Consider the following 27535-nt stretch of genomic DNA (forward strand, 5'->3'; position numbering starts at 1 on the left):
ACCAGGAGCTGCTCTATTGGCTCCTGCTGCGGGTGCTGCCCCAGCCAATGTACGCTTCCGTGGCGTACTTTGCAAGCAGGACCCTGCGTGTGGTCTGTGATGGGCTGCTGCCCATCTGACCGCCCAGCTCAATAACCCCTCCCAGCTCGGGGCTGCGTGCTGGGGCAGGGGACAGGGCTCTGTCCCCACGGAAGGGGCCTGTCCTGTGCTCCTGCCCCCAGGCACAGCAGTGGGGCAGTGCTGGCAGGCGGCTGAGTGCCACCACGTTGGACATGTTGGAAATCGGTCTGGACTGTCATCGGGAGTCGCTGTCAGCTGAAGAACAAACCTCCGACGGCCCATCAGACGGAAGATCCGCACCCGACAGCAGGACGTGGCTGGATCTACGGGCGCTGAACCGCCTCGCTTTGCTGCCTCTCTGTCCCTCCTTCCCTGCTTTCCGTCTTTTCTCTTGGTCTTCTTTCATTCTTTGACTCATCAAAGCAGCCGTGGCCTATGCTAACGGCATCTCATTGTAATTAGCCCATTACCCAATGTTACCTCCAATTGGTTGTTGTTGGTTGTTAAGAAAGCCCTCAATAAATACATACCTATTATTCCCCTCAGTTTGGCGGTTGTGACCCTTTGCTGAGCCGGGGAGACTCAGGGGATGGGACAAAATGCAAACGGTGCATCCCTGTCACAAAAAATCCTGACCCCAGGGCTGGAGGTTGTGGCTTTCGGACCCTTCCAGCAGTTCTTGGGGAGAGCAGCTTCAGGGAAGCGAAGGCTGCAGTGGGCAAGGGATGTGAAGCGAACAAGGGTGACAAAAAGGCTCTTGACAGGTTCCCTGCTCTCTGACCTGTCTCGGATGGGGAGCAGAGCAAACCCCCACGATTCAGGAGGAAACAGAGTCCTGCTGTTCCACCTGGACCACCACGAGTCCATGGGGCCGGATGAGATCCACAGCTGCAGCTCCAGTGCTGTGTTCAGTGTTGGGCCCCTCACTACAAAAAAGGCTCAGGGGAGACCTTATTGCTCCCTATAACCCCCAAAGGGAGGCCGTGGTGAGTTGGGGGTCGGTCTCTTCTCTTGCCTAACAGTGATAGGACAAGAAGGAATGGCCTCCAGCTGCACCAGCTGAAACGAGATGATCATTACAGTCCTTCTAAACGCAGGCCATCTCATGATCCTATGATAAGATATGGAGAGCACCCCAATGCCCTCCACTGCTCCCCAGTGCCCCAGTGGGGTGATGCTGGGGTGATGTTGGTGGTGATGCTGTTGGGGTGATTTCTCGCTCCAATTTATAGGAGGGAGGCAAGGTTCTTTGATATGTGTACCCGGCGTGAGATTAAGAAGCAACGGTTCAAATATTGTTCAAACTTCTAATCCACTCCTCGCCAGGTGTCTCAGGGAGATCTCACTCCTTATCTGCATCCTTCCTGCTCTCCCAGACCCATTGGCTCCATTCCTTGTTATTCTAACTAACTAGATCATTCCTTTTCCCACCTTCAAACTACATTTAACTATCCCCCTTTATTCTAAATTCCAACAGAGCCTCTGCTTCTTGCTTCACTGTTCAAAATCCCATAACAAATATTCTTGGAAGGCAAAGGACACCTCAAAAAAGGGTGTAAAATCAACTCTCAATGGACCGTCCCCTATCTTTTATTTGCTCTGTAATATTTGTGTCACCACTCCTGCAGAACCACGGGCTGCTGTCTGTGACAAGTTAGTGGTGTGTGCTGTTGTAACTCAGACATTTGTGTCATCCCATGTCTTATTCAAGTTGAAGTACACAACGTGTTGTATCTTCCATGTACTTTATAGCTGCAACTGATGAACATTTAACTCCTCCTTACCACCCGTCCCTTTCCCTTATGCTTACCTTATTTATTTATTTATTTACTTATTTATTCCCTCATTTCCTCACCACCTGAACGGACATTTATGCATCAATTTCAATCATCTTTTCAGCAGGTGGTGCAAAAGACAAAACTGTTTTTCTTTGTGGTCTCCAATCTTGCTTGGCGAGGCCTTTCTAGTGCTAAGAGTCTGACTGAATTACCCAGGGGGGTGAATGGTGGCTGTCACCATGCCACAGTGCCTCTGCTTGTGATTGCACAGATAAGCAGAAGAGGGACAAGCAGCCTTTTTCAGGGGTGCTGCTTGAAGGAGCTGAGCACCGCAAAAGGTGACAATGAGTGTGCAGGACAACAGAGGCACCACTCCCTGCTGGCACATCTGTACGGCCAGGAATGTCACATTAAACTGAGAGAAAAAAACCCACAGCAATGGGGGATAAAAGGCCATCCCTAAACTGGGGACTTTGCAGACAAACTCCCAAAGACAGCTTTGGCAGAGAATTCCCTGAGGGGAAATCCTCTTGGAAGAACCCCCGAGGCCGGCTTGCTGCCGTGCTTCCTGGCTTTCTCCCAGATCAACAGAAATAGGGAAACCCTGCTCAGTGGTTCTGAGAATATGGAGATGTAAGGCAAAACAACAAAACAGTGAGAATGCCTCTGGGGGGAACCTAAAAGGAAGGAGGAGACAGGTGACCAGTGCCACAGGGCAGGAATTATTGGACGCAGTTGAAGGGCAAGTCATCCCAGCTCACGGCTGGGCTGCTGCCTCCTATTGCTGGGGATCCCCACTCCTCCAGCTGCTCGTTCCCTCCCACGTGTTTTCCCTTGGAGCTGTGTGTTCCTCCAACCCTGATGAGCCTCTCCTGCACCAGACCAGGCCCCTGCTCCCTGGGATGGAGGAAGCAGCTCTCCTCAATGCTGCAATCATCATCTCCTTCCAGCTTGATGGGGGTCAGAGAGCCTTCAGAGAAGCTGGCAAGCTCCTGCTGGCTTCACTAGCTCACCAAAACCACCCTCCACTTCCTCACTACCTGCAAACTGCATTCCAACCGCAGCAGCTTTAGCTGAGCCCAGCAAGTGCAAAGGCCCTTCTGCAGGAGATCTCAGACACACCTTCCCAAGGCCAAAGCAAAAACCTTCAAGCTCAAAAGGAATCACCTGCAAGACAAGCACACACTGGAGAACGCTCCCATATCTCTGTGCTGTGGGGATGAGCTGCTTGGGCACCTGTGGGTTTGCACTGCCTTCTGCTCCCACCACCTCCTGAAACTTGGAACGGCGCATTTAGGAAGAGCAAGCTTTGTAGTTTCATTGGAGACGGCCAAGGCTTGGTGCCTCACAGCTGCTCTGAGCAACCGATTAAAGAAGAGCAGTAAAACCGATGTGTAGCACAGCTAGGGAGGATGATAGGGTTGTGTGGAAGAAATGCCTTCTCCAGAAGCAAGCCGTGGGCTGGAGAGGGCACCAAAACCAAACCCTGCTTGCACCTTTCCCTCTCCTCATTAAACACGCCGACATTTATTTTAAGAGCAAAAACAAGACTACAGAAAGCTCCAGAACAGCTCAGCTACTTTATTCACCCCCTTCCCTTTCCACTCAGAAAACCTCCAAGAGCCACGTTACTGCTCTGATGACCCTTCTCTCAGCCTCATCAGTGCACTCAGAAATGACTGAGAGCAACACGTGCACACAGACACACAGCACAGCCCTGCACAACCGCTTCTCCATTAGGAAACGGCATCAAAAAGTGGCTGCTGGGAAGAGCAGAAGTGGAAAGCTGGCACGGTGAGAGAACTGCTTTGGGCAGCAAGGAAAGGCCAGCTGAAGCTCCTGGGTTAAGTCCCTTCTACAGAGGGTGTCGGTGATGCCGTCTCCTTTGCAAACTATTCCTGAGTGGGGAGAAGCATTGGTCTCCCGCATCCCTGGGCTCTCCAGCATCCTGAGGGTCCCTCTGCTGGGGGTTTTCCCATGAGAAATGAGGCACCAGCCCTGAGAGAAACTCTTCCTGCAGGAGACGTACTCCCAGGAGCTACCTGTCCTGTGGACTGCAATGTTTAATGAGGACTGAGCTCTGCATGAAGGTCTTCTGGGAGTGCAGAGGAGCTCTCTGCTCGGCACAAAGCCCTTCTCACACTCAAGGCTTCCTGCCATGTGAACTCACTGCTGCAGACATTCTGATACCACAGCAGATGGGATTCTCTGAGGGAGAGAAAAGACAACTTCCCAGGCATCTCCCTGCATGCAGGCCTGGCCAAAATGTTCCACCAGACAGAAGCTATGGTCTCTCTCCTTTGTGCATACGCTGGTGCAGCTTCAATTCCCACCTCCTTTTGAAGCTCTTCCCACACTCAGGACACTGAAAGGGTTTCTCTCCTGTATGGATGCGCTGGTGGCGCTTCAAATCAGAACCGCTTTTGAAGCTCTTCCCACACTCTGGACACTCATAGGGTCTCTTTTTCGTGTGGATGCTCTGATGCAGCGTCAGCTCAGAACGCCTTTTAAAGCCCTTCCCACACTCAGGACACTTATATGGCCTCTCTCCTGTGTGGATGAGCTGGTGGTGCTTCAAAACAGAATTCCTTTTGAAGCTCTTCCCACATTCAGGACACTTATAGGGTCGCTCTCCTGTGTGGATGCGTTGGTGCATCTTCAGTTCACATCGCCTTTTGAAGCTCTTCCCACACTCAGGACACTTATATGGTTTCTCTGCTATATGGACCCACTGGTGGCGCTTCAAATCAGAAATGCCTTTGAAGCTCTTCTCACACTCAGAGCACTGATATGGTTTCACTCCTGTGTGGACGCGCTGGTGCATCTTCAGTTCATAGGTGCTTTTGAAGCTCTTCCCACACTCAGTGCACTTAAATGGTTTCTCTCCTGTGTGGATGCGCTGGTGAATGGTGAGGTGGGTTCTGCATTTGAAGCTCTTCCCACAGTCGGAGCACTTGCAGGGTCTCTCTCCTGCGTGGAACTGCTGGAGTTTTGTGAGGGTCCCCCCGCTCCTGCAGTTCTTCCCACACTCGGTACGCTTACATGGTCTCTCTCCTGTGTGGATCTGCTTGTGCATCTTCAGTACCCGCCTCCTTTTGAAGCTCTTCCCACACTCGGGACATTGAAAGGGTCTGTCTCCTGAGTGGACATTCTGGTGCAATTTCAATTCATAGCTGCTTTTGAAGCTCTTCTCACACGCAGGACACTTATAGGGTCGCTCTCCTGTGTGGACGCGCTGGTGCAGCTTCAATTCCCACCTCCTTTTGAAGCTCTTCCCACACTCAGGACACTGAAAGGGTTTCTCTCCTGTATGGATGCGCTGGTGGCGCTTCAAATCAGAGATGCCTTTGAAGCTCTTCCCACACTCAGGACACTGAAAGGGTTTCTCTACTGTATGGACGCGCTGGTGCAACTTCAATTCAGAGCTGCTTTTGAAGCTCTTCTCACACTCAGAGCACTGATATGGTTTCACTCCTGTGTGGACGCGCTGGTGCGGCTTCAATTCAGAGCTGCTTTTGAAGCTCTTCCCACACTCAGTGCACTTAAATGGTTTCTCTCCTGTGTGGACGCGATGGTGGATGGTGAGGCTGGAACTGTTTTTGAAGCTCTTCCCACACTCCGGACACTGAAAGGGTTTCTCTCCTGTATGGATGCGCTGGTGGTGCTTCAAATCAGAACCGCTTTTGAAGCTCTTCTCACACTCAGAGCACTGATATGGTTTCACTCCTGTGTGGACGCGCTGGTGTGACTTCAATTCAGAGCTGCTTTTGTAGCTCTTCCCACACTCAGTGCACTCAAATGGTCTCTCTCCTGTGTGGACGCGATGGTGGATGGTGAGGCTGGAACTGTTTTTGAAGCTCTTCCCACACTCAAGGCACTTATATGGTCGCTCTCCTGTGTGGACACGTTGGTGTCTTTTGAGTTTAGAACTATCTTTCAAGCTCTTCCCACACTCAGGGCACTCGTACAGTCTCTCTCTGCTGTGGATACGCTGGTGGGAAGCGAGGCTCCCACTGTCCATGAATTTCTTTCCACAATCAGAGCACTCGAAGGCTCTCTCTCCTGTGTACATGCACTGCTGCCCAGTGGGCCGGAGGCTCCATTTCTTGCTCTCTGCAGAATCAAAGATCTCGTATTGCCTCTTTGCTGAGTGCGTGCACTGCTGGTTAGTGATGCTGGAATCCATTTTAAAGCTTTTCTCACACTCAGCGCACGGATTCTGCTTTTTCATCCGGCACGCATCCTCGCTCCTGGTTTCCTCAGGCTGCTTTGGACCTACGCTGAAGTCCACTGTGTTCCTCAATGTCATTCCCAGGGGTTTCTTGATGTGCTCACCCTGACCTTGCTGCAGGCCTTCCTGGGCATCCCTTCTGATTTCTTCCACAGAGATGCGACCCCGCTGTATTTCTGCTACGCGACTTCTCTGCAGCACCTCCTCTGTATTTTTGATCCCATCGGCTGCTGGATGGCAGAGGAAATGCAGCAATAGCACACGGTGCCCAAAATAAGACACAGGCAGAGAAGGCTCTTACAGCCCCAGCGTTCCCCTTCCCTCCACCACCTCACCTGGGATGAGGTCTCCTGGCACGGCCTCAGGGCTACGCACATCTGGGATCCAGGGCTCTTCCCCTGCTTCAAGCAGGGAGATCAACACGGGTTTGGGGGCTGGAAGTGGAGCTTCAGGGAGAGAGAAACAGGGAACAAGAGAGCATTAACCTCATGCTGGCACAGTGCCTGTTCAACAGCTCCACTCTGTGTCCCTCCCCAGGGAGAAACCACCGTTTGGGCCTGAATGACACCGCGCCTACAGCTTCCCTTGGAGCAAAGAATGCTTTGACATCTCTGAACATTGTGAAGGGATATTTGTTCTTTCAAATTAACTTGACAACAGCTTATTTATTTTCTTACAATCTACCACTGGTCCAGGCATCAAAATGTTGATGGCAATTGCATGGAAAATCCTCAGTTCCGTAGCAGTAACCAGGGAGTCATCTGTGAGCTGGAGCTGGTGGCACCATGCAACACACAACACAGGGGCTGGTTTTCTCCCCCTGGCTGATGCCTGCTTGCCAGCACTGACTCTGCGGCTTTGATCAGAGTGCCGTGCATACTAATCCCTTCTGAAACTCACGCTTCTCAGTATCTCCTTTCCTGCTGGCACTGTGGTGTTAGTCAATATGTAGCTGCATGGCGATTATTCAAGGCCCGGCTTGCAGAGGCTCATTCTGCACAGCCAAAGGTGCCCTAACGAGGAGGAAAGGCAGCCAAGCTCTCACCCAGCGAGGCCACGCACTGGTACGTCTCCAGCATCACGTCCCGGTAGAGCGCTCGCTGCGCAGGGTCCAGCAGCGCCCACTCCTCCCTGCTGAAATACACGGCCACCTCCGCAAAGCTCACAGGCTCCTGCAAGCAAAGAGGCTCCTTGCTGGGAACAGCCAAGGCCCAGGCAAGCAGCTCGCACAGGACACAACCTCCCATCCCAGCTGCATCTCTGTCCCCAGCACACACATACGCTGGCTGAGGGCACCTCCCTCTTCCCCTTCATTCACATCCCTGGCCCCTTGGCCTCTCCGGCCTGCTTCCTCACCCCCTACCTCAGCTGGATGTGCTGCGGCCATTTGCTGCTCTCCTGCAGGCTGGGATGATCACGGCTGGAAGGCAGAAGTTGAACTGGAGCCTGCAGGGAGAAGAGAAATGGCAGGGGAGCTGTGAGGGAATGCAGCAGTCCCAGTCCCAGCTCAGCCCTTCTGCAGGGCACTGCCTGGCCTTGCAGAGGAAGACAATGAGCTGCAGCACTGGAAACAGTCTGGCTCAAAGAGATGAACCGTCACAAAGCTGTCTCAAACTGGTAGGCTGAAACAACTGGTAGCTGACACTTGGTTCAACAGCTGAGACTGAGCCGGGGACTTAAGACAAAGCACAGCAAGCAGGCAGTCATCGTACCCCAAAACGGGGAGCAGCCCAAGTGCCCCTCCAGCTCTGCAGGACCTGCCCTCCAGCAGGGCTGTCTCCGCAGCTCACACCTGCACTGAGATCCCTTGCAGCTTGACATCAAGACTCCTTCTCAGTGCAGATCTTCCATAAGACACCCGTGGTTACTTTGGAGCTTTCATGTGTTCTCTAAGGTTCTGTCTTAGAGGGACCGTGCACGTATGATTCCTTCCACACAATGCCTTGACCAAGCTTGGGACTAGGAAAGGATCCAGCCACATCCTAGCTCCTTACCTCTGTGGTCTGAAGCCATGAGAAAGGAAGGGGAACTACTCTGAGCCTCGTGACTCAATGGGAGGGCCTCCTGTAGGTGTGTGTGTAACCCTACCCTCCATGCAGTAAATAACCAAGTGTATCCAGCCACCTCCGATCCTGTTGAGTCACCGTTAAATCTCTACACCATATCCGTATTATATCAACAAATATCGTCCTGCTTCTCCCTTAGGAGAGTTATGCTGCGTTTGGATCCACCTGTGACCAACGGGCAAAGTCTGCAGGGTAGCAAGAAGGGAAACAAACCGATGACAAGAGACATGAAGCGCATCCCAAATTCTTCTGTGAATGTTCTCGTGGCAACTGCTGTAGTTGAGCAGCAAGCAGAGGTCACAGGGAGCAGTAAAAGGACACAAAAGGGGAAAGGGGTTATCAGCATTGTGTCAGGTTTGGAAGTGACATATGAAGCAAAGGAGAACTGCACCGGTCCTCCCAGAATCAAAAGCGACTGATAATCCACAATATTTCTGCTGCGCTACACGGTGAAGTTGTGCCGGAGTCGCCTACAATCCTTTAGGACACACATCCTCCACCTCTATGGTTTGGCTCCAAACAGATGTGAAATTGCACTAATAGCACTAATTAACGGCACTGCCTCTGTACTGTTAAGGCAAACAGAGGCAGCAGAATGACGGCTTATTTTCTACCTTAGCTGCAGCTAAGGAAACTGAACAGTGATAGACGAGGAATGGGAAAGGGGAGTTTGATTGGAGGTCTGAGTGGTGAAGGAAGTTGAGGACATACAAGGACAGCCTGTGCCAACTGGGGAATCTTTGGATTGACTGCAAGCACTCCTAAAGGGGACGGCTACCCAGGAAAGAGCAGCAGAAATACTGTTAGAAAACGGTACGGCCATCCAACCATCCAGCAGGAGGTGCAGAACAGCACCTGGTTCATGGCAGAGCACCGTGAATGCAGCCCCCAACACACAAACACAGCGAGCCTCAGCGCAGATGGCAGCTGCCTCTACAGATCAGTGAGGGGAACAGCTGGTGGCAAACGGATTCAATCCTCTGGCAGATGTCTGTATATCCTCTCAGGAATGGAAGCAGCTTTGGGCTTGATGAAATCAACCCAGCCCTCAAAAAAGGGTTGGGAAAATACTTTGTGAAGGCGACTGATGGCGTTCTCTAAACCACCTCCTGCTGATGTTACCTAAAATAAAAGTGATGATGACTCACATTCCTCGGGTAAGAAAACGGCGAGGAGTCAGCTGGATGGCACACACTTCTCAAATCAATAGGACGGCTTACTTAAACACGTAAATAAATCAACAAAACATCTGAACCATAAGGCAACTTATCGAATAGTAGCAGTGCTAAACAGAACAATTAAGGCAGTAAACAGCCACGTGGTTACAACAGCCTTGTTAAGCCGCTGTTAGAGCACTCCGTGATTCCTGCATGGTATCAATAAATACATTCCTCCCTCTCTCTCCAGCTGAGCACGCAGACTGCGCTCACTGCCAGGGGACGCTCTCAGCAGCGCGTGCCCTTTGCAGAAGGCAGCCTGGGCTGTGCTTTACTCACCTGCTGCTGCTCGGCCGTGCTCTCAACGCGTGCTCCATTCAGCCCGCAGGCTGCCAGCTTCTCATCGCCTGTTCGTTCCAGAGCCCAGTGCCGGAGCTGCTGCAGATGCTGAACGTGCTCAGGGCCCGCAGCTGTGCGCTCAAGGCATCTGCAGCTGCCGGGACAGCCTGAACAAAAGCCTTGCGAGGGGTTTGCACAACCCCGGCTGAGCCATCAGGCAAGCGCTCAGCAAACAAAAGGCAACGCCATTGCAAGGGTCGCTAGAGGCACATGTTGCCCGCAGGGAAGCTGGGGACTGCCGGGGAGGAGGAGCAGGGGGAGGGCAAATTCTCTCCTTTTAGGCTTGGCATGAAGACACTCCAAAGGAGGCATCGTGGAGTTTAAAGCTTGCATCAAGCCACGCGTGCAGAGCTGCAGAGCGAGGCCGTCTCGCGTCTCCCGTGGCCCAGAGGAAGAACTGCAGCCCCAGCTGCGCTGTGTTACAGAGATCCAACCGGGCAGCAGAGCACGCTGACCTCCTCTGCTCCCTTCCTCACCGTCCCAGCTCCGAGCCCGTTCCCGTGCCACTCGGAGCTCAGCCCGGGCTGCATAAACTGCTCCCCTGGTTGCAGCTCGTCCGGGCCAGCAAACCTGCTGCGCTGAGTGGGAGCTGGAGCCGGGACCAGGGTCCCGCCTGGGGTACGGCAGTGCGGGTTCCGCCCCGTCCGCTGCCGCTCCCCGCTGCTCTCCCGGCGCTGCTGGCAGGGGGCAGGAAGCGTGCGCTGCTCTGCACGAGCCACGAAGGGCACCTACCTTGGGTGCGGAGCAGGCTGCTCCCAGCTCTGGTGCAGGTAGCCAGGCTCCTCGGAGTCGCGGAGAGCAGAGGATGCCGAGCGCCCTCAGCCCGGAGCTGGCCGCAGGACGGCCTTGGTGCACCTCCTGCCACCGCGGGGCTGCCCGGATGCCTTCCAGCCAGGCTCTCGCCTCTTCCGCACAGGCTCAGGAAGGCAGGAATTGCCACAGCGAGCACGTCCCGAGCCGGCTGCCAGGCAGTTTCACAGCTCGTTCTCATGGCACATCCGCACCCGGGGGAGCGATGGGGGCTGTGTTTAGTGACGCTAATGAAGCATCGCTTTCTGCCGGCTCTCTTTGCTTCCTTCGGTGGGGACATTCGCACACCCTTGTTGTCACGCATCCCTCCCTTGCTGTCCTGGCGTTCCTTTCATTCCTCTCACCCACCAGCAAAACGGCGCTGAGGGGAGTCTATATTCCGCCTGGGTCTCGATTTGAACAAAGGATCGGTTCTGCATTGATACGATTCTTATCTCTCGTATACATTGCTGCCATTCTCGGTTATCTGCTCAGGTTATTGCTGGGCTCTGGGCTGTTGTTGGGAAGAAAGTCAGCAGCCTTTTCTGTTATTCTTTGGTTATTTTCTAGCAGCTTATATTCCCCGGCAATGTGTAGTTTGCAGTGCCGGCAGCTTCTTAGTTTCCCTGGTTGACAACACGGTTTCCACGTGTAACACGATTACATGTAATCATTCACATGATTACACTGTTGATTTCTACAAGTTTTGCTTTCTCTTTCAGGCGTTGTCTTATAGAAGCCTTCCTCTTCATCACTTCATTACCCACCTCCTCTAATATCATCGTTTGATCTCCCTTAAGGGGCGGGGGCCCTTTAAAGGTGAGGGGGCTCCTTTAAGGGGTGGGGGTCTCTTTTAAGAGGGGGGGTCTCCTTTAAAGGGGGGTCTTTGGGTTCGGGGGGGATCTCCTTTAAGGGGTGGGGAGCCCTTTAAGAGGGGGGGCCCTTAGGGGGTGGGGAGGTGCTCCATTAAAGATGGTGTTTGTTTTAATAATGCTGCCTCAATTAATCTCAGTCCCCCTTACACATGGGACAATACAGCACCCTATGGCCACCAGGGCTCCTGCTACTGTAATCAAGTAAATAAATATGGATATAATCATCCCTTTCCATTTACCAAGCCAAGAGTCCAACCATCCAGTGATAGAGGTATCCCTGAATGATCTGCCAATTCATTGGCAAAAGGGTAGTAAGCCCCCGCAGTGCCCCAGTTATTGAGCCATTGGGAGATGAGCTATTGGGGATGGAGGTGCAACAGTGGGTCCCCAACATTACACACACACACACCCCTTTTCATCTAGCATCGTATTGTTGGAAATATCCTCCATGATTTTTGTTCAGGACGGTATCTCTGATCAAAGCAGTTTTTATTCGCGATTGCAATGGCGGGCGCCCTGATAGCAGAAGCGAACCTACAGACACGATGTGACAGCTTTTATACCTTGTCTCCCATCTGCTTTCCCCTCCCCTTTCCCCTTTGGTTGGCTATTCCAGGTTACAGTTTTACCCGAGGTTTGCATTTGTTCATTACATAATTACGTTCTGAAATGTGTTAGTTCACGTTGCGCTGGTCAGTCGCCATCCTGCTGCTTTTGTTTCCAAGATATCTCGGTACTCTTATCGTCCTGATATGTTGATTCCCTTCAAAGCTTCTTCCATTCTGTCCCATAGGCTTTTGTTAAACAAAGAGCTCGGAGGGTTCCAGTCCTTCCCGATATCTCTTCAGGCACATCCTTAGGTATGTCACCACTTGTATATTTTTGACAACAAACCATTAGAACATACACTGTTGCTGGTTTATACAGGTCTATTGTGAATTATTTGAACTTCTCCTCTTTGGATCCTTTACTATTCAGGTCTTATTTGTCCAGCACCAAAAATCAGTAGTTCTATTTCAGACAGCTGGACAGACAGGAGCTGCAGTCTTTGTACCCATGACTTCTACCTAATAACTACAAATCGCTTCACTGATATCATGAGACCTTGAAATAAAATATTCTTATTCTAAATGCAGAAACAACGTTTGATTCCCACAATTCCCCCTTTTCTTCTTTATGCACTGTTGATTTCTGCAAGTTTTGCTTTCTCTTTAAGGGCGTTATCTTGTAGGCCTCTTCCTCTTCATCACTTCATTACCCATCTCCTCTAATAGCATCATTTGATCTGAGTACGGTGGTGGTTCCGCTGGTGTTTGTTTTAATAATGCTGCTGAACAGTGAAGCAAGAAGCAGAGGCTCTGTTGGAATTTAGAATAAAGGGGGGCTGAAGGGGGATAGTTAAATTTAGTTTGTAGGTGGGAAAAGGAACGATCTAGTTAGTTAGAATAACAAGGAATGGAGACAGTGCCTCTGGGGGAGGAATTTCCTCTACCCACCTACCTCAGTTTCCACTCTTGGAGTTGAAAGCCATTCCCACTCGTCTTATCGCTGTCTGCCAATGCCAAGTGACATGCAAGGTCTGGTAGTGGGTCAGGTAATGACACGACAACAGCACACGGACAACTGTGCTATAATTGTCAGTTTATTGGTAAATAAATTAGTGTGGAGCCTGGAAAACTCTGGTTGATGACAGCAGTGGTTCTGTGGATGTCAGATGGTGCCCCAAACCAACTCATTGGGGTGCTCCCACCTCCTGATGGATGGTGGAGAGGAGCGAGAGGGCAGAGGTGGTGCTGGGGAGGGCTGGGGGCTGCCGGGCCTGATCTGTTTCCCCCTGGCAGTGGTTTTCCAGGTGTCTGATGCCCCTAAGCTGACACGGTGGGGGGGGCCGCTCCTACCTCCTAAAGGATGGTGGTAGGGGAGGGTGAGGGCTGTGGGGGGGCTGGGGGTGACCAGGCCTGTCGTGCTGGAGGGGCTGCTGCCATCTCTTGAATGATGGTGTAGGGAAGTGTGGAGGTGTTGCTGGGGGGGCTGGGGGCTGCTGGGTCTGGTCTGTTTCCCCCTGGCAGTGGTTCTCCATGTGTCTGATGATGATCCTGAGCTGACACCCTGGGGGGGCTGCTCCCACCTCCTAAAGGTAATGGTGGAGAGGAGCGGGAGGGCAGTGGGGGTGCCTGAGGGGGCCACTCCTATCCCCTGAAGGATCGTGGAGGGGAATGGGAGGGTGGTGACGGTGCCTGGGGAGGTGGGGGGCTGCTGGGCTGGTTGTGCTTCCCCCAGGCAGTGGTTGTCGGTCTCTTGGACAGTTTCCCCACGTCTGCACTCTGCGTCCCCTGATGGATGGTGGGGGGGAGGAAGAGGGCAGAGGTGGTGCTGGGGGGGGGGCTGGGGGCTGCCGGGCCTCTCAGTCTTCCCCAAGGCAGCAGTTGTCCGGGTGCTGGGTGATGCGCCGGAGCTGACACCCTGAGCGGACCGTTCCCGCCCCCTGGAGGACGGCGGTGGGGGCGGGGGGTCGGCGTTGATGCCCGTTGGGACCGGGGGCTGCTGGGCTTGTCAGAGATCCCATAGACCAGAGGAACTCAGGTTCAATTAGATTGTATTCTATTGTGTAATCTTGCATCCCGACATCGTAGTTAGTAAAGTAAGTCTTCCTCCTTAGATCGTTGCCGCTGCTCTGTTTGTTTCCTTAGCCCAGCTCCCATCTCACTACCCCTTTCCCTTCCCATTTTGAGGGGCCAGGGAGCCCAAAGTCCTACTACCCCCCTGTCATGGACATAGATTGATCCAGATAACAGGTTGCCCAAGGAGGCTGTGGATGTCCCATCCCTGCAGGCATTCAAGGCCAGGCTGGATGTGGCTCTGGGCAGCCTGGGCTGCTGGTTGGTGACCCTGCACATAGCAGGGGGTTGGAACTGGATGATCATTATGTTCCTTTTCAACCCAGGCCATTCTATGAGTCTGTGACTCTCACAGCCCCCACCAGAAGCACACAGCCTGTCCATGCCCAGGATGGGAGTAGCTGTGCAATGGCACAGACATAGTTACCAGGGCATCCAAAGGAGCTCCTCTGAGCTATTCCTGGGTATTCCAGCCTTGGGCTGGGGGCAAACCCACGGGGTCTGTCCCTCCTGGGCACACCCTGTGAGCTCATAGAAGGCGTCACTCGGCCTTGGCAGCTGTCAGCCATTATGACATCGGAACCTGCCGTCCTACTGAGCCACGCTGCAGAGCTGTGCAGCACTGCAGTCCCGTGAGGAGTGCAGAGCAGGCGAGTGGAGAAGAGGTGCTTGTGTCCTGGGAGGAGAGCAAGCCATTCTCTGTGTCTGTTAGAGGAGTGAAGGTGCCAAAATGCCAGCCCAGCTGGGCAGGTGGGTGCAGCAGGGCCCAGAATGAGGGGAGGGGAAGCCCTGTGCTGTGTGTTAGTGCTGTGGCACTAACCAGCTCTTGCTAAAGGGCCCCCCCTGGACTCACATCTCTGCTGGGCAGAGGAACCCATGGCAGCCGTCTGCTAAAGGGATCCCAGGAGACCGTGTGTGTCCCTGTGCAGGGCCGTGATAACCACCATCTGATCTCTCCCTTAGGCAATGTGTTGCCCAAGAGAGGGGAAGGAGGACTCCCGTCCTGCCTCTAGCGGTCCTTTCCGGTGAGTGTTTCCCACCCAAAGCCATCCCAGCACAGACGGGGAGCGGGACTGTCCCACATGGCGTGTCCTCGCTGGGTTGGGAGGAGGGAAATGGGCTGCAGGGCTCAGAGCAGCCTGGCAAACTCATGGTCTCTCCTGACCGATGTCCCCCACAGCTGGAGCCTTCCTTTGGATACTGTATGCTTGGAGCAATAACGCCCTGCAGGTCAGTGCTACGCTGTGCAGCAGAGACCAAAGCTCTGCCCTTCTGCCTCCGTGGGGACAGTTTGGCCATGGGCTGCTGAGACGGAGCCAGGCTGGGGGCTGCCTTGGCAGCAGGGCGGGCTTTGGGGTGGCAGCATCTTCCCAGCGCCCAGCACAGAGCTCAGGCTGAAGGCAACAGCGCATGGGAAGAAGGAGCCTTTGGGCCATCTGTGGCACTGGGGAGTCTGGAGGGGATGGGAAAGCAAAGGGAGAAGCAGCAGATGCTCTGCAGCAATGGAGGGCTGAAGAGCCCAACATTGGGCAGCGGTCCTCTGCAAAGTGCTGGGAAGCAGCCGGAAATTCTGCCATCGTTTCCCTGGGAAGCTCCTTTGGAAGCTCCTTGTGCTCCTGGTGCTTCCTCCCATCCAATGCCTTTCTCTTCCAGGTGGTGTCTGCAGGACCTGGGCAGGAGCTCCTGTCTATGGGGTAAGGACACTTCCTTGCCACTCACCTGGCTCTGTAGGGTGGCCTCAGCTGGCTGTGTGCTCTATGCACGCCTTCGCCTCGTGCCCAGGGCTCCAGCCTTTCCCATCTGTACGGTGAAGGCAGCCCTTGGCAAAGCCAAGGAACTAAAAGGGCTGGGGGATAAGGAAGGGCACAACCCATTGGAATCCTTCAACTCGTGGCACTGGAACATGGACCTGCGGGGTGGACATGGCTGAACAAGACTTGCTTTGCCTTTGCCTTCAGGAACCCACTGGTTCAGCTGTCGGCCAGGAAGGAGCTCATTGCTGAGTCACTCTCTGATGTCCTGGAAGAGAACGGGATCCACGGACTCAAGAGAGAGGTAATGGCACTGCTGCCTCCTCTTTCCTTTCAGCCTTTTACAAGGACAGCTCTGTGCTCTGGCTGCCTGCCCCACACCTGGCTATGGGGCTCAGCCTCCCCAGCATCTTGGAGCTGCTCTGCTCCCCTCCCTGAGAGCTGCTGCTGGTAAAGCTGGGATCAGGGTGCTCTGTGCAGAGCTCTGCATTCCCCCATGGCCGAGCCCCAGGTCAGGGGTTCTATGTGTCTCTATGGCTCCCTATGGAGTCTTCATAGGGTCCCCATGGGTCTTTATGGGATATGTATGTATTCTCTATGGGTCTCTACGTGTCTCTGTGGGTCTCAATGTGTCTCTGTGGGTCTCGACGGCTCCCTATGGGGTCTGTATGGATCTCGATGTCCCCCTATGGGTTTCTGTAGGTCTCTATGTGTCTCCATGGGTCCCTATGTGAATTCATAGGGCCCCTATGGGTCTTTATGGGGTCTCTGGGTCTCTATGCGTTTCTATGGGGCTGAGCCGGGCACCTGCTGGGCTTGGCTTGGAGGCTGGACGTGGCCCCTTCCAAGAGACTTGTGTGTCAGGTTCTAAGCTGGAAGGGCCATTCTGCACGCCAGCTGCAACTGCAGCTCTGCAGGGCCTGGCTGGCTCAGGGCACGATCTGACTGCTTGTCCAGGCTGTTGTGCAGCGGACACAAGGCTGGCAACAAGGGGATCAGGCAGAGCCCAAAGTCCATCTTTGCTGTGTCTCTGGAGTGCAGTGGCTCATCAGGGCACACCTGGAAAGACACGGAGCCTTCCCTTAGCTCTTGGGTAGGACTCCCTGCTCACACCCACCTCCTGTCTTTGTGCTCACTGCTGTCTCTCCATTCCCTATTTGTCGCCAGGAAATTCTGCAGCTGACATGGCAGGTGATTGAGACAGCCATGGGAAACAGCAACTGGATGCCCAACTGGGCTCTGAAATCCTTGGGTATGTAGACAGCTTCTCTACCCTACCAATTGCTTTGATACCAATCAGTGCTTCAGGCCAGGACTCAGCAGTTCCCATACACACAGCGGGAGGGATTCTGCACCCCAGAGCCCCGCCAAGAGCTTTGGGCAATGAGCATTCAGTCCTTCAGCTCGTCTCTGGGCAGTCCCAGTGCACGTCTGTCCATCTTTATTTCAGGTGCCACTGTTGATGCGGAGAGGACAACCAAGAGTTATGGTGGGAAAGGCTGGCTTTCTCCCCTCTTTTCCTCCGCGAAGCCCCCAGAGACCCTCTTGCAGGTAAGGCAGGAGAAGTGGTGACTGTGGGCTTCCCCCCCTTGCTTCCCCCCGCTCTTCCCACAGACACCCCATAGAGCCCCATAAGGGCCCCCCTCCGTCCCCCAGTTCTTCCTTCCCCCAGTCCTTCCTTCCCCCAATCCTTCCCCCCCAGTCCCCCGCTTCCTCCCACCATCCTCCCACCATCCTCCCCCCTTCCTTCCCCCAGTCCTTCCCCCCTTCCTTTTCCCCCCATCCTTTCCCCATTCTCCCTCCCCATCCTCCCCCCAGTCCTTTCCCCCTCCATCCTCACCCCATTCTGGCTGCACATCACTTTCCTTTGGCCCAGCATTGCTGCTCAGCCCACACTCTTCCCATCACTGACATCAGTGTTGGGAGGGTGCTGGGCTGACAGATGCTGGGGAGGGCTGCCCCGCCACCTCTGTGCAAGCAGAGAAAGGCAACTGAGCCCAGAGCTGTTGTCCAACCCTTTGCATCTTGCCCTCCTGTCCCTTGAGTAGCATTCCATGACGGGCAGCCCCATAGCAGACAAGGTCTGTGCTCCCTGCCCACCATCCAGCTCTGGCGGCTCTTTGCCTGATGGACGCGTCTCTCTCCTTTCAGCCCGATGTTTCTGCTGGCAGCTGCTGGGCTTTCCAAGGCTCTCGGGGCCACGCAGTCATCCAGCTGCCGGAGAACATCTGGCCCACGGCTGTCACCATGTGGCACGTCTCCAAGGCGGTCTCTCCCTCTGGGGATGTCAGCAGCGCCCCCCGAGACTTTGCCATCTTGGTAAGGCTCTGCCTGCTGCTGCTAATGGAGTGTCCCGAGGAAACAGCTTTGCCACTGAGCCCCATAAGAACCCATAGAACCCCTATAGAGCTCATAGAGCCCCATAAGAGCCCATAGAAACCCTATAGAGCCCCAAAGACACCTAAAAGAACATCATAACCACAACATAAGACCCCATAGAGCTGCAGAAGAGCTCATAGGGAACCAAAGAGCTTCATGGTGCCCCATAGAGCCCCATAAGACCCCATAGAACTCCTATAGAGCCCCAGAGACAACAAGCAGAGCACCATAACCACAACAAAAGACCATAGAGAGCCCCCACAGACACCCCATAGAGTCCCATAATGCCTGTAAGACCACATAGAGTCACACAAGGGCTCATAGAGAACCAAAGATCCTCATGGTGCCCCACAGACACCCACCAGAGCCCCGTAACTGCCCCAAAGAGCCTTGTAAGACTCCATAGAGCTGCACAAGAGCTCATAAAGAACCGTAGAGCCTTATGGTGCCCACAGACACCCCATAGAGCCCCATAAGGACCCCACAGACACCTAACAGAGCCCCATAACTGCCACATAGAGCCCTGTAAGACCCCATAGAGCCACACAAGAGCTCACAGAGCACCACAGAGACACACGGTGCCCCACAGACACCCATCAGAGCCCAGCAGAGGGAGGGTTGGAAGGGCTCCCACCTTTGGTGTGTTCTTTATGGCATGGCCTGCCTCAGTGTGACCGCCATCATCTCTTGTCTTTCAGGGAGTGGATGAGAACGAAAACGAAACTCTCCTGGGGTCATTCATTTATGACGTGGACGGAGAGATCGCCCAGACCTTCCATGTTCAGGTATGGCAAGTGCAAGGGGGGAGGGCCGGGCTGCCTGCAAGGCACGGGAAGAAAGAGGTTTCCTGCCCACCCTCTGCTTTCCAACATGGCTGACTCCGGCTGGGTCCCTTTTGGAAGCCTTTGGAAGCACTTTGTGTGCTGTGGCTCTTCCCATGCCCATAACGAAGCCTCTCCTCTGCTACTGCTTCACTTATATAGTGAGACCTTGAAAGAAAAGAATCTTATCTTGTTCTAAATGCAGAAACAACATTTGATTCCCACACTGATAAGATGGGTGATAACAAGAGGGGGGGGTCTGCATGCTAAACAACTGTTGAATATGGATCCAAATTCCAGGAAATCATTGACTATCTATTAGGTTTACCTATATCTATGGGGTGAACAGTGGGATCTATGGGGCACTACGGGGCTCTGGTCCCATAACGAAGCCTCTCCTCTTTGTATTGGCAGGAGGAGCCCCTTCATGCCTATCAAAGGATCAAAGTGGAAGTGCAGAGCAACTGGGGGAACATGGAATACACCTGCGTGTACCGGGTGGAAATCCATGGGAACCCCTAAAACCCCCTAAAAAAACCCCTAAAAACCCCTAAAAAACCCCTAACCCCCCTCCCCCCCCAAAAAAAACCAAAAACAAACAAAAAAACTAATAAACCCTAAAAACCCCTAAACTCTGATGTCTACCAGAGGGTTTTAATTAGGGATTGATCATTCAATGAAGAGATGCTGATAACTTTCTGCCCAGCTCGAGGCTGGTTGGGGGGAGGGAGAAGCTGCGGGGCTGAGTTGGGTGGGTGTTTGGGGGAGGCACTGGGGAGGGGGCCGGGGCTAAGGGGGTGGGGGCTGCGGGCCGCTCTGTGTTGGCCCCATGCCACCTCTGCGGTGCTCAGGGCCTCTGCTTGGTGTGGGGAGCTGCGCTGCATTCCACCCCTCCTTCCCCCCAATCCAGGGTACCTCACTGCCTCCCTTTCCACCCTCCCAACACTTCACCTACAACATCCCCCGCCCCGTCCCTCCTTATCTCTCTCTCTGACCTCCAGGGTCACACTGTCCCCCCTGGTCCCCCTCCCATCTGACCTTCAGAGCCCCCGCACTCCAGTTCCCCTATTCTGATTCCTACAGCCCTCTTGGACTCCCCCCCACCTCAGTTCCCTACCCCCATTCTGACCCCCAGGGTCCCTTCCCCAACCCCACCCCATCCCACCCTTCCTATTCCCCCATTCTGATCCTCTTCCCCCACCAATATCCCCCCCCCAGTCCCCCATTCCAACCCCTAGAGTCCCCTATCCACCTCCCCACCCCCCATGAAACACCCCATTCTGTCCACCAGCTCCTCTGTCCCCCCCAGCAACTCCCCCTATTCTTACCCTAAGGGTCCTTTCACTTCCATCCCATCCCATCCCTTCTATTCCCCTTTATGATCCTTTTACCCCTTCTCATATCCCTCTCAGTTCCCTCATTCTGACCCATAGAGTCCCCTGTTGTCTCCCCAGAATCACCCCAGTGAGTCCCCCGTCCCTTCCCGAAGGGTCCCTCCCCCATCCCACCCCTCCTATTCCCCCATTCTAATCCTCTTCCACCCCCCATATCCCCCCCATCCACAATCACCAAGGTTGGAGAAGCCCTCCAAGCTCCCCCACCATCCACCCATCACCAATAGCTCTCATTCAACCACGGCCCTCAACGCGGCATCTCCATCCCCACCACCCCCTGCGCAGCCCATTGCAGCCCCCAACCACTCTTTAGGAGCAGCACTATTTCCTCACGTCCAGCCTGAATCTCCTCTGGCACAACTGGAGGCCATTCCCTCCCATCCTATCATTGTTACACGGGAGCACAGGCCGACCTCCAGCTCATCACAGCCTCCCTTCAGGAGCCTTGAGGTCTCCCCTGTGCTCCTCTTCTCCACGCTGACCCATCCTGGCTCCCCATCAGCCCCATCAGGTTCTCCAGACCCCTCACGGCTGCACCTCAGCCTCATTGGGTTGGAAGGGACCTCAAGGATGATGAAGCTCCAACACCCCCATGCCTGGCAGGGCCACCAAACTTCCACTATTGACTAGATCAGGTTGCCCAGGGTCTCATCCAACCTGGCCTTCAACACCTCCAAGGACGGGGCATCCACAGCCTCCATGGACATCCTGTTCCAGGACCTCCCCGCTCTCATAGCAAAGAACTTCCCCCTGACATCCAACCTAAATCTGCCCTCTTTCAACTTAAATCCATTTCCCCTTGTCCCGCTATTATCAGCCCTTTTGAAGAGCTTACTCCCCTCCTGGATATAGGTTTCCTTCAGGTACTTTAGGCTGCAATGAGATCACCCCCTGGATATAGCATATGGGTTCCCTTCAGGTACTGAAAGGCTGCAGTGAGGTCACCCCGCAGCCTTCTTTTCTCCATGCTGAACAAGCTCAGCTCCCTCCGCCTGTCTTCATAGGGCAGGTGCTCCAGCCCCCTGACCATCCTCATGGCCCTCCTCAGGACCCTCTCCAACAGCTCCATGTCTTTCTGGTACTGAGGGCTCCATACCTGGACACAGTACTCCAGATGGGGCCTCACAAGAGCAGAGTAGAGAGGGACAATCACCTGCCTATCCCTGCTGGCCACCCCTCTCCTAATGGAGACCACACCGCCAGCCCAGCTGGGGACAGCCGCTTGGAGTCGGGTAGACTGTGCCGGCGCACCCGAACCGCCACGGAAGCGACACCTGGCCTCTGCCGGGGAACGACCGAGTGGATCGGAGCAGAGTCCACCAGGAGCCAGGAGGACCCCGAGCCGTGTGTCATGGTTTTGTGCTGTTGCTGTCAATATTCTACATCATGACATCATGTGCAGTATGAATCATTAACTGAGGGTACAAATAGTGGCAAACTGTTTTGATGGTATAAGAAAGTGTAGTTGTTAATGGCATACGGAAGTGTAATCGAGGGTATGTGGAAGTGTAACAGAGGGTATGTGGAAGTGTAACAGAGGGTATGTGGAAGTATAACAGAGGGTATGTGGAAGTGCAACAGAGGGTATGTGGAAGTGTAACAGAGGGTATGTGGAAATGTGGAAGGTTCATGCTCCCGTTCTGTGGAATGGCAGCATCCCGAGTACTCAGCTCTTGGAGGAGAACTACATATCCCAGGGGACGACGCGGCCAGAGACGAATCACCGGAGGAGGACACATATATAATCTCGCTCCCAGGCTGGAACGTCCTTCTTTTCGCTCTGTCTATCGCTTTGGAGCGCTCCATCCCTGCCGTCTCCCTCTATCAGCAACGTTCCAGCCCGTTGCCTAGAGATCACAGTAGGCCCCCCCGTTCTCGGGGACTCTTTTTCTCTCTTTCTCTCTCTCTCTCTGTCTTGTTCGATTTATTAGCCGCAATTATATTGTATCGTATTGTGTTATCTTGTATGTTTGTTGGCTTCTTCCTCCTTCCTCCAGCCTGCACGGTGGACTCGGTACAGCGAGCCACGAGGCACTGCCTCCTGCTGCCTGCCTGCCTGCCTGGCAGCAGGAAGCGCTGCTGGAGATGGGAGACAGGATTGTCGGGTTGGGTGCAGCAAAGGGGGAAAATGAGGGAAACCCAAATACTTGTGAATGGTCATTGCATCTTAGGTCTGGGCTCAGCCCGTGCAGCAGCACCTCGGGGCTGGGGCCGAGCCCGGTGCCTGGGGCTGTGCTGCCTGCAGGAGGGCTGCGGGGCTGGGGCAGCCGGTGTGGGTGCAGCACATGGGCATGGGGGAGGGCCGGCAGCAGGGAGGGCGTTGGGCCTGAGCCCCGCTCGTGTTGGTCACAGCACAGGGGCCGCAGGGGACGCCAGGAGCGCAGAGCAGGGAGGGCCGGGCTGTGTGCAGGCCAGGGCATGAAACCTTCCCTCGGCAGCTGCTGAGCTTTTCCCCCACGTCTGCAGACTCTCCAATGAGGCTCTGCAGCAAAGCCAGCCGGGCCATCCTGATAGTGCACAAGGGGTTAGGAAAGGGCACGACTGAGCGGTCATTGAAGAGCACAAAGCAGCGAAGCACAGCACGAGCCATTGACTGCCTGCACAGATGAGCTTCTGCAGGCACCTCCGTTGGAGATCTGCGTACTGAGTGTGGGCGGAACGTGAAGGGAAAGGAGGAGAGGAGGGGAAGGAAGGCAAAGAAAGGAAAGGAAAAGAGGAGTCCAAAAGGCCAGAGCAGGAAAGGAGAAGGAAAGCTCCGTGCCGCCGGCGCCACCCGCCAGGAATCCGGAAGCGAACCCCCCCACAGGCCCGGGCCGGCCCCAGGCCGCCCTTAGCAACGGGACGGCGCAGGCGGTTGCTAGGGCCGGGGCAGGAAGTGCTTCCTGCCGGCCGAGAGCGCTTCCGGGGCAGCGCGGCGTGGCGGCGCGGCAGTTTGAATGGGGCCGGTAGGAGCGGGCTGTGTGCTGCCAGCGGGGCCGGGCCGCGGTGCGGGGCACGGAGGGATGTCGGCGGAGCAGCTCGCGGTGCTGGCGGCACGCAGAGGCGATGCGTGCGGTGCCAGCGAGTGCGGAGCTGAAGGAAGGGGAATCCATGTCCTTCCTCTGGCTGTCGGCGAGCGGGACGAGTCAGGGCTGCAGTTGTGTGTGATGGTGTTTGTTGCTGGGACCGGCTGCCCGAGCAGAATGGGGGCAGCGAGAGGGAGGCTTGACAAGCGCCCGCAGTCAGCAGCACGGCCCGTTCCTGCCCGCCTTGTTGCTGCTGTTGTGAGTTTGTTGGATGTGGAAGCTGGAGGTATTAATGGTGGGTCGTGGTTGAATCCCCCAAGAGGCCACCCAAGGAGAGGCGCTGGATGCCAACATGGAGAGCAGAGCTCGTGTGTCCCAGGAGGCAGGCGTAGTCAGGTCCGCTTTGGAGCCTGCTGTTGTTGGCGCTGAGCTCAGGAGCCCCATCAGCGTGGTGCTGCGTGCTGCGTATGGCAGCCCGAAGAGATTCCCTTGTGGTGGAAGGGGGAGGCCGAAGGAGGCCGAGGGCCCTTTGCTCAGGGCCGGCTCCTCTGTGCCCTCTTGCTGGCCGGAGAGAAGGGCTGCCCGCTGGGCACAGCAAGTGCCTTCTGGCTGCCGTGCCGTGCCCTGCCCTCCAGCCCCCTCCTCATGCCATGTGGAACGCCAGTGCCAGCAGTGCCAGCAGCGCGGCCACCATTTTAGAACCCTGGCCATGTCACAGCCGTCGCCTTGGTCACCGCTGCCCCACGCAACGCACTCGCCTCTCCGAGCTCTGGCCGTCAACAGCCATGTGGGCAGCCAAGAGAGCGAGGCTGGACGATGGGCAGGATGGAGGTGGGAAGATGGAGCCGGGGACCGCAGGATCCAAGAGGAAGAGGGGGCCCGCCATGACCATCGGGCAGCAGACAGGCAAGAGAGCCCGTTCCCATCGCGCCTGGACCAGCCCCGTGACCACCTCCGTGGAGCCCATGGAGGTGAATCCACCTCTGGACGAGCCCATGGAGCTGGATCCACCTCTGGACGAGCCCATGGAGCTGGATCCACCTCTGGACGAGCCCATGGAGGTGGGTCCGCCCCCGGCATTAGCCGGGAGGCTTCATTTAACATCTGCTCCTCCTCTGCGGGTCCCCGGTCCCATCTTAACCCTCCTATGTCCCATCTTAGCCCTGTTTTTATTGTTGGTTTTCTTGTTAAGTTTAGTTGTAGTGTTAGGAGTAGGTTATTGTTCGTGTTTTTGATTAGGAGTAGGTGTTACTGTTCATGTTTTAGTGTTAGGAGTAGAGGATTGTTCCTGTTTTAGAGTTAGGCTTAGGTTACTGTTGGTGTTTTATTGTTAGGTGTAGGTTTTTGTTCCTGTTTTAGAGTTAGGCTTAGGTTACTGTTCGTACTTAGAGTTGGGTGGGTTCCTACCAGCAGCTGGCAGCAAACAGCGCTCACTCGGTAAGCACACGCCTGCTTTCTCACCCGAAGACGTGAGCGCTGCTCCACGAGTGCGGAGATGTGCTGACATCTCCCAGGGATGGGATTTGCAGCTTGTGACTCTTGTGTTGCAGGTTGTCGAGGGGCAGCGCGTGAGTGGCTGTGAAATGCAATTGGGCTTCAGGAGAGCAGTCTGGAGCTGCATCTGGAGCTGCCATAGTAAGGTAGGTGTGCCTTACTGTAAGCGTGCTCTGAAGCAGTGCTGGTTAAGCACGGCTCACTCCTCTGTCTTCAACAGATCAGCTTTCTGCTCGCTTTATTTCCGTGGCTGGCGTTGTAGAGCACAGCAGCAGCAAGGCCACGAACACGTCCACAACCAGGTACGTGAACATGGGTAACTTTAATGGTAAGAATAACATTGCTGTGATATTAATAGGGCAGTGGTTACGTGTGTGTGATGGAGCTCAGGGATAGGTTTAATCTTGCCTGGTAAGCTCTTCCCTTATTTGACGTCTACCCGTCCCCTCTTGCTTCTCTTCCCCCACCTACAAGTGCAGCAGTACCGAAGGCTGAGGGCTCTTGTCCTAGGCAGGCGGGCAAAGGGAACTGGAATGCAAGTTTGATGTCCCTCTTTGTTCTCGGGTCAGTAGGCCCTGGATCTCTTCCGAGCAGCTCTCTAAGTTAGCCTGGAAATGTTTGCTAGCAGGAAGTGACCCCGTCGCAGTGCCTGAGACTAACGGTGCCTTTTTCCCCCTCTCAGCAGGCAGCCTCCGTGAGAGCAGTGGAGCAGCAGGCTGTCTGCACTATGGCTGCTGAACTGCATTTCTCGCCACCTGAGATCCCTGAGCCCACACTAATGGAGAACGTGCTGCGCTGCGGACTCTTGTTTGGAGCCCTTTTCCAGCTCCCGTGTGTTCTGGCCATCATCCTGCCAGTTTCCAAGTCCCCAAAGGCAGTAAGTAGCGCTGTGTGAGACTGATAGCAATGCTCAGGCAGTGGGCTGGGAGGGAACCGTCTGTAGCTGCTGCCTACGGCAGAGTGCCCCGGCACTGCTGAGAGTGCCGCACTTGGTTCTGTCCTTCCTTCCGCACTCCAGCAGCCTTGAGGTGCCAGCTTGTCCTATCCTGCAGCTGCTGCTGCACCCTATGAGCTGCCAGGCAGGGGGTCCACCCGATTAGCTCGGACAGCCTTGCTATAGAGGACTTTAGGCTCTGGTTTGCATGGGATTTTTGGGAACTAGACAGAGGGGGAGTTTCTAATGTGCCCTGAGGTCAGAAAGGCGATTTCCAGTGCTGGCCCCAAAGCTGCTCGGTCAGGTGACTTGAGCTCCCAAAGCCAGCTGTCAGCCAGTTGATAGGGAGCTCCCTGACTGTGTCCCAATTGCTTCTTGTAGGACTCGGAGGGTTTTGAGTCTAAGACTTGGGAGACGATGAAGAAACCCAAGGCGAGTGCTGCACAGCTGAGCAAGAAAGCCAAGAAGGAAAGCAAAAAGAAACGATAAGGGCTTGAGCAGTGAGGCGCAAAGGACAGCAGAATCGCTTGGAATGCTTCCTCAGAGGTGCACCAAAGGACACAGACTGCGTGGTCCTGTTTTCAGGCATGGCGGTGCTTTCCCTTTTGTGGACTGCGGAGAGGAACTAAGGAAGCTGTGTCTTTAGTCATTACCAGTATCCCACCTATTTGATTTCCCATTGAAATGCATTTTGGTTGCATTTAGCATCTCTTTCTTGCAAATAAAAGCGGAACAAACATTTGAATAGTGGTGCTGCCTCTTTCAGTAGCTGCTCAAAAGGTGCCTGGCTCGGGCTGGCAGTCGCAGGGCCATGAAGCGGTCGGCTTCACGCCCCTCCCTGGAAATGGAGCTGCTTGTCCCACGTTTCAATTGGCTGGGAGTGTGGATCTGCCTGGGGGTAGCGAGGCCCTACAGAGGGCTCTGGACAGGCTGGAGAGCCGGGCTGAAGCCAATGGGATGAGGTTCACCAAGAGCAAATGCCGGGTCCTGCGGGTGCGCTGCGGACGGGGTCGGGCCTCGTGCGGGGGCACGGAGGGGCTGCCGGGGGAGGAGCTCGCGGCGCTGCCGGCAGCCAGAGGCGGCTCCCGGGCGGCTCCACGGTCTCGCTGCGGAGTCAGCCGGCCGGCCCCAAAAGCCTGGAGGCAGAGCCTGAGCCGGCCCGGATCGTGCGGTGCGGCTCCGGCCGTGCTGGGCCGCGCGGCAGGAAGACGTCCGTTTGTTTGCCGGTCGCTCGCTGGCTGTAAGATCCGGGTGGCGCCGGGTGCCGAGCCGCGACTCCCCGGCGTGCTTCGGTCCGCTGTTGTGCGACGTGTCGGTATTGACGTGCGGAATCAGACTCTATAACCAGGAGCAGGTTCTAAAGCAGGTACGTGTTTATTCAGCGCTGGGCACATGGGGGATGGCACCTCCTAGCATGTGCACTGATGGACAGAAGCGTTAGCAAGTTATAGAGCAAGCATATACATATTCATCACATATCCATTGTTTTTCCGGGAACTCATGCACATGCTGTCCCTCCTACTGACGCGTGCGCAGTCCGTAGTGGGGGTCTCGCTCCGGTGGTCGTTGGGATGAAGTCAGTAGTCTTCCTCAGGTTACTTTGACCCAGTTCCTCTACTCAATCAGTCAACGCCAATTTCTTTGGCTACCTTTCCCTTATGCATACCCCCAACGGTATTGTCTTAACTATAGACCCAGCTGTATTATCCCAGCTGTGTTGTCCCAACTGTATTATAACTATAGCAGCGTCGACATGTCCCACTAGTCCTTTTCTTCTAACATTC

General features: G+C 54.9%; 2 protein-coding genes and 1 long non-coding RNA gene across 6 annotated transcripts; 2 read left to right on the forward strand and 1 right to left on the reverse strand.

Moving 5' to 3' along the window:
* Positions 1 to 3415: 3415 nt before the first annotated feature.
* Positions 3416 to 10856, reverse strand: LOC140265343 (uncharacterized). 4 transcript variants are annotated; one of them, XM_072361261.1, is made up of 6 exons: positions 10424 to 10856; positions 9632 to 9730; positions 7433 to 7515; positions 7115 to 7241; positions 6405 to 6515; positions 3416 to 6299 (listed from the first exon to the last, which is right to left on the reverse strand). In XM_072361261.1, the coding sequence occupies exons 3-6, from the start codon at positions 7454 to 7456 to the stop codon at positions 4123 to 4125; spliced, it is 2439 nt and encodes an 812-aa protein (XP_072217362.1). In that variant the 5' UTR covers positions 7457 to 7515; positions 9632 to 9730; positions 10424 to 10856; the 3' UTR covers positions 3416 to 4122. The 4 variants fall into 4 exon arrangements, with proteins under 4 accessions (XP_072217362.1, XP_072217361.1, XP_072217363.1 ...); XM_072361260.1 differs by lacking the exon at positions 9632 to 9730; XM_072361262.1 differs by having other exon boundaries at positions 3416 to 6296; positions 9632 to 10856.
* Positions 10857 to 13261: 2405 nt separating this feature from the next.
* LOC140265347 (SUN domain-containing protein 2-like) lies at positions 13262 to 19446 on the forward strand. The gene is made up of 8 exons (XM_072361263.1): positions 13262 to 15203; positions 15627 to 15667; positions 15932 to 16028; positions 16892 to 16976; positions 17175 to 17275; positions 17876 to 18043; positions 18802 to 18888; positions 19339 to 19446. The coding sequence occupies exons 1-8, from the start codon at positions 15141 to 15143 to the stop codon at positions 19444 to 19446; spliced, it is 750 nt and encodes a 249-aa protein (XP_072217364.1). The 5' UTR covers positions 13262 to 15140.
* Positions 19447 to 22483: 3037 nt separating this feature from the next.
* LOC140265349 (uncharacterized) lies at positions 22484 to 27138 on the forward strand. Its single transcript, XR_011906255.1, has 5 exons — positions 22484 to 23263; positions 24874 to 24963; positions 25038 to 25119; positions 25500 to 25694; positions 26133 to 27138. It is a non-coding gene; the product is annotated as an uncharacterized lncRNA (long non-coding RNA).
* The last annotated feature ends 397 nt before the right edge of the window (positions 27139 to 27535 follow it).

The sequence above is a fragment of the Excalfactoria chinensis genome, unplaced genomic scaffold (assembly GCF_039878825.1).
Source record: "Excalfactoria chinensis isolate bCotChi1 unplaced genomic scaffold, bCotChi1.hap2 Scaffold_84, whole genome shotgun sequence".
In the NCBI taxonomy this organism is placed as follows: domain Eukaryota; kingdom Metazoa; phylum Chordata; class Aves; order Galliformes; family Phasianidae; genus Excalfactoria; species Excalfactoria chinensis.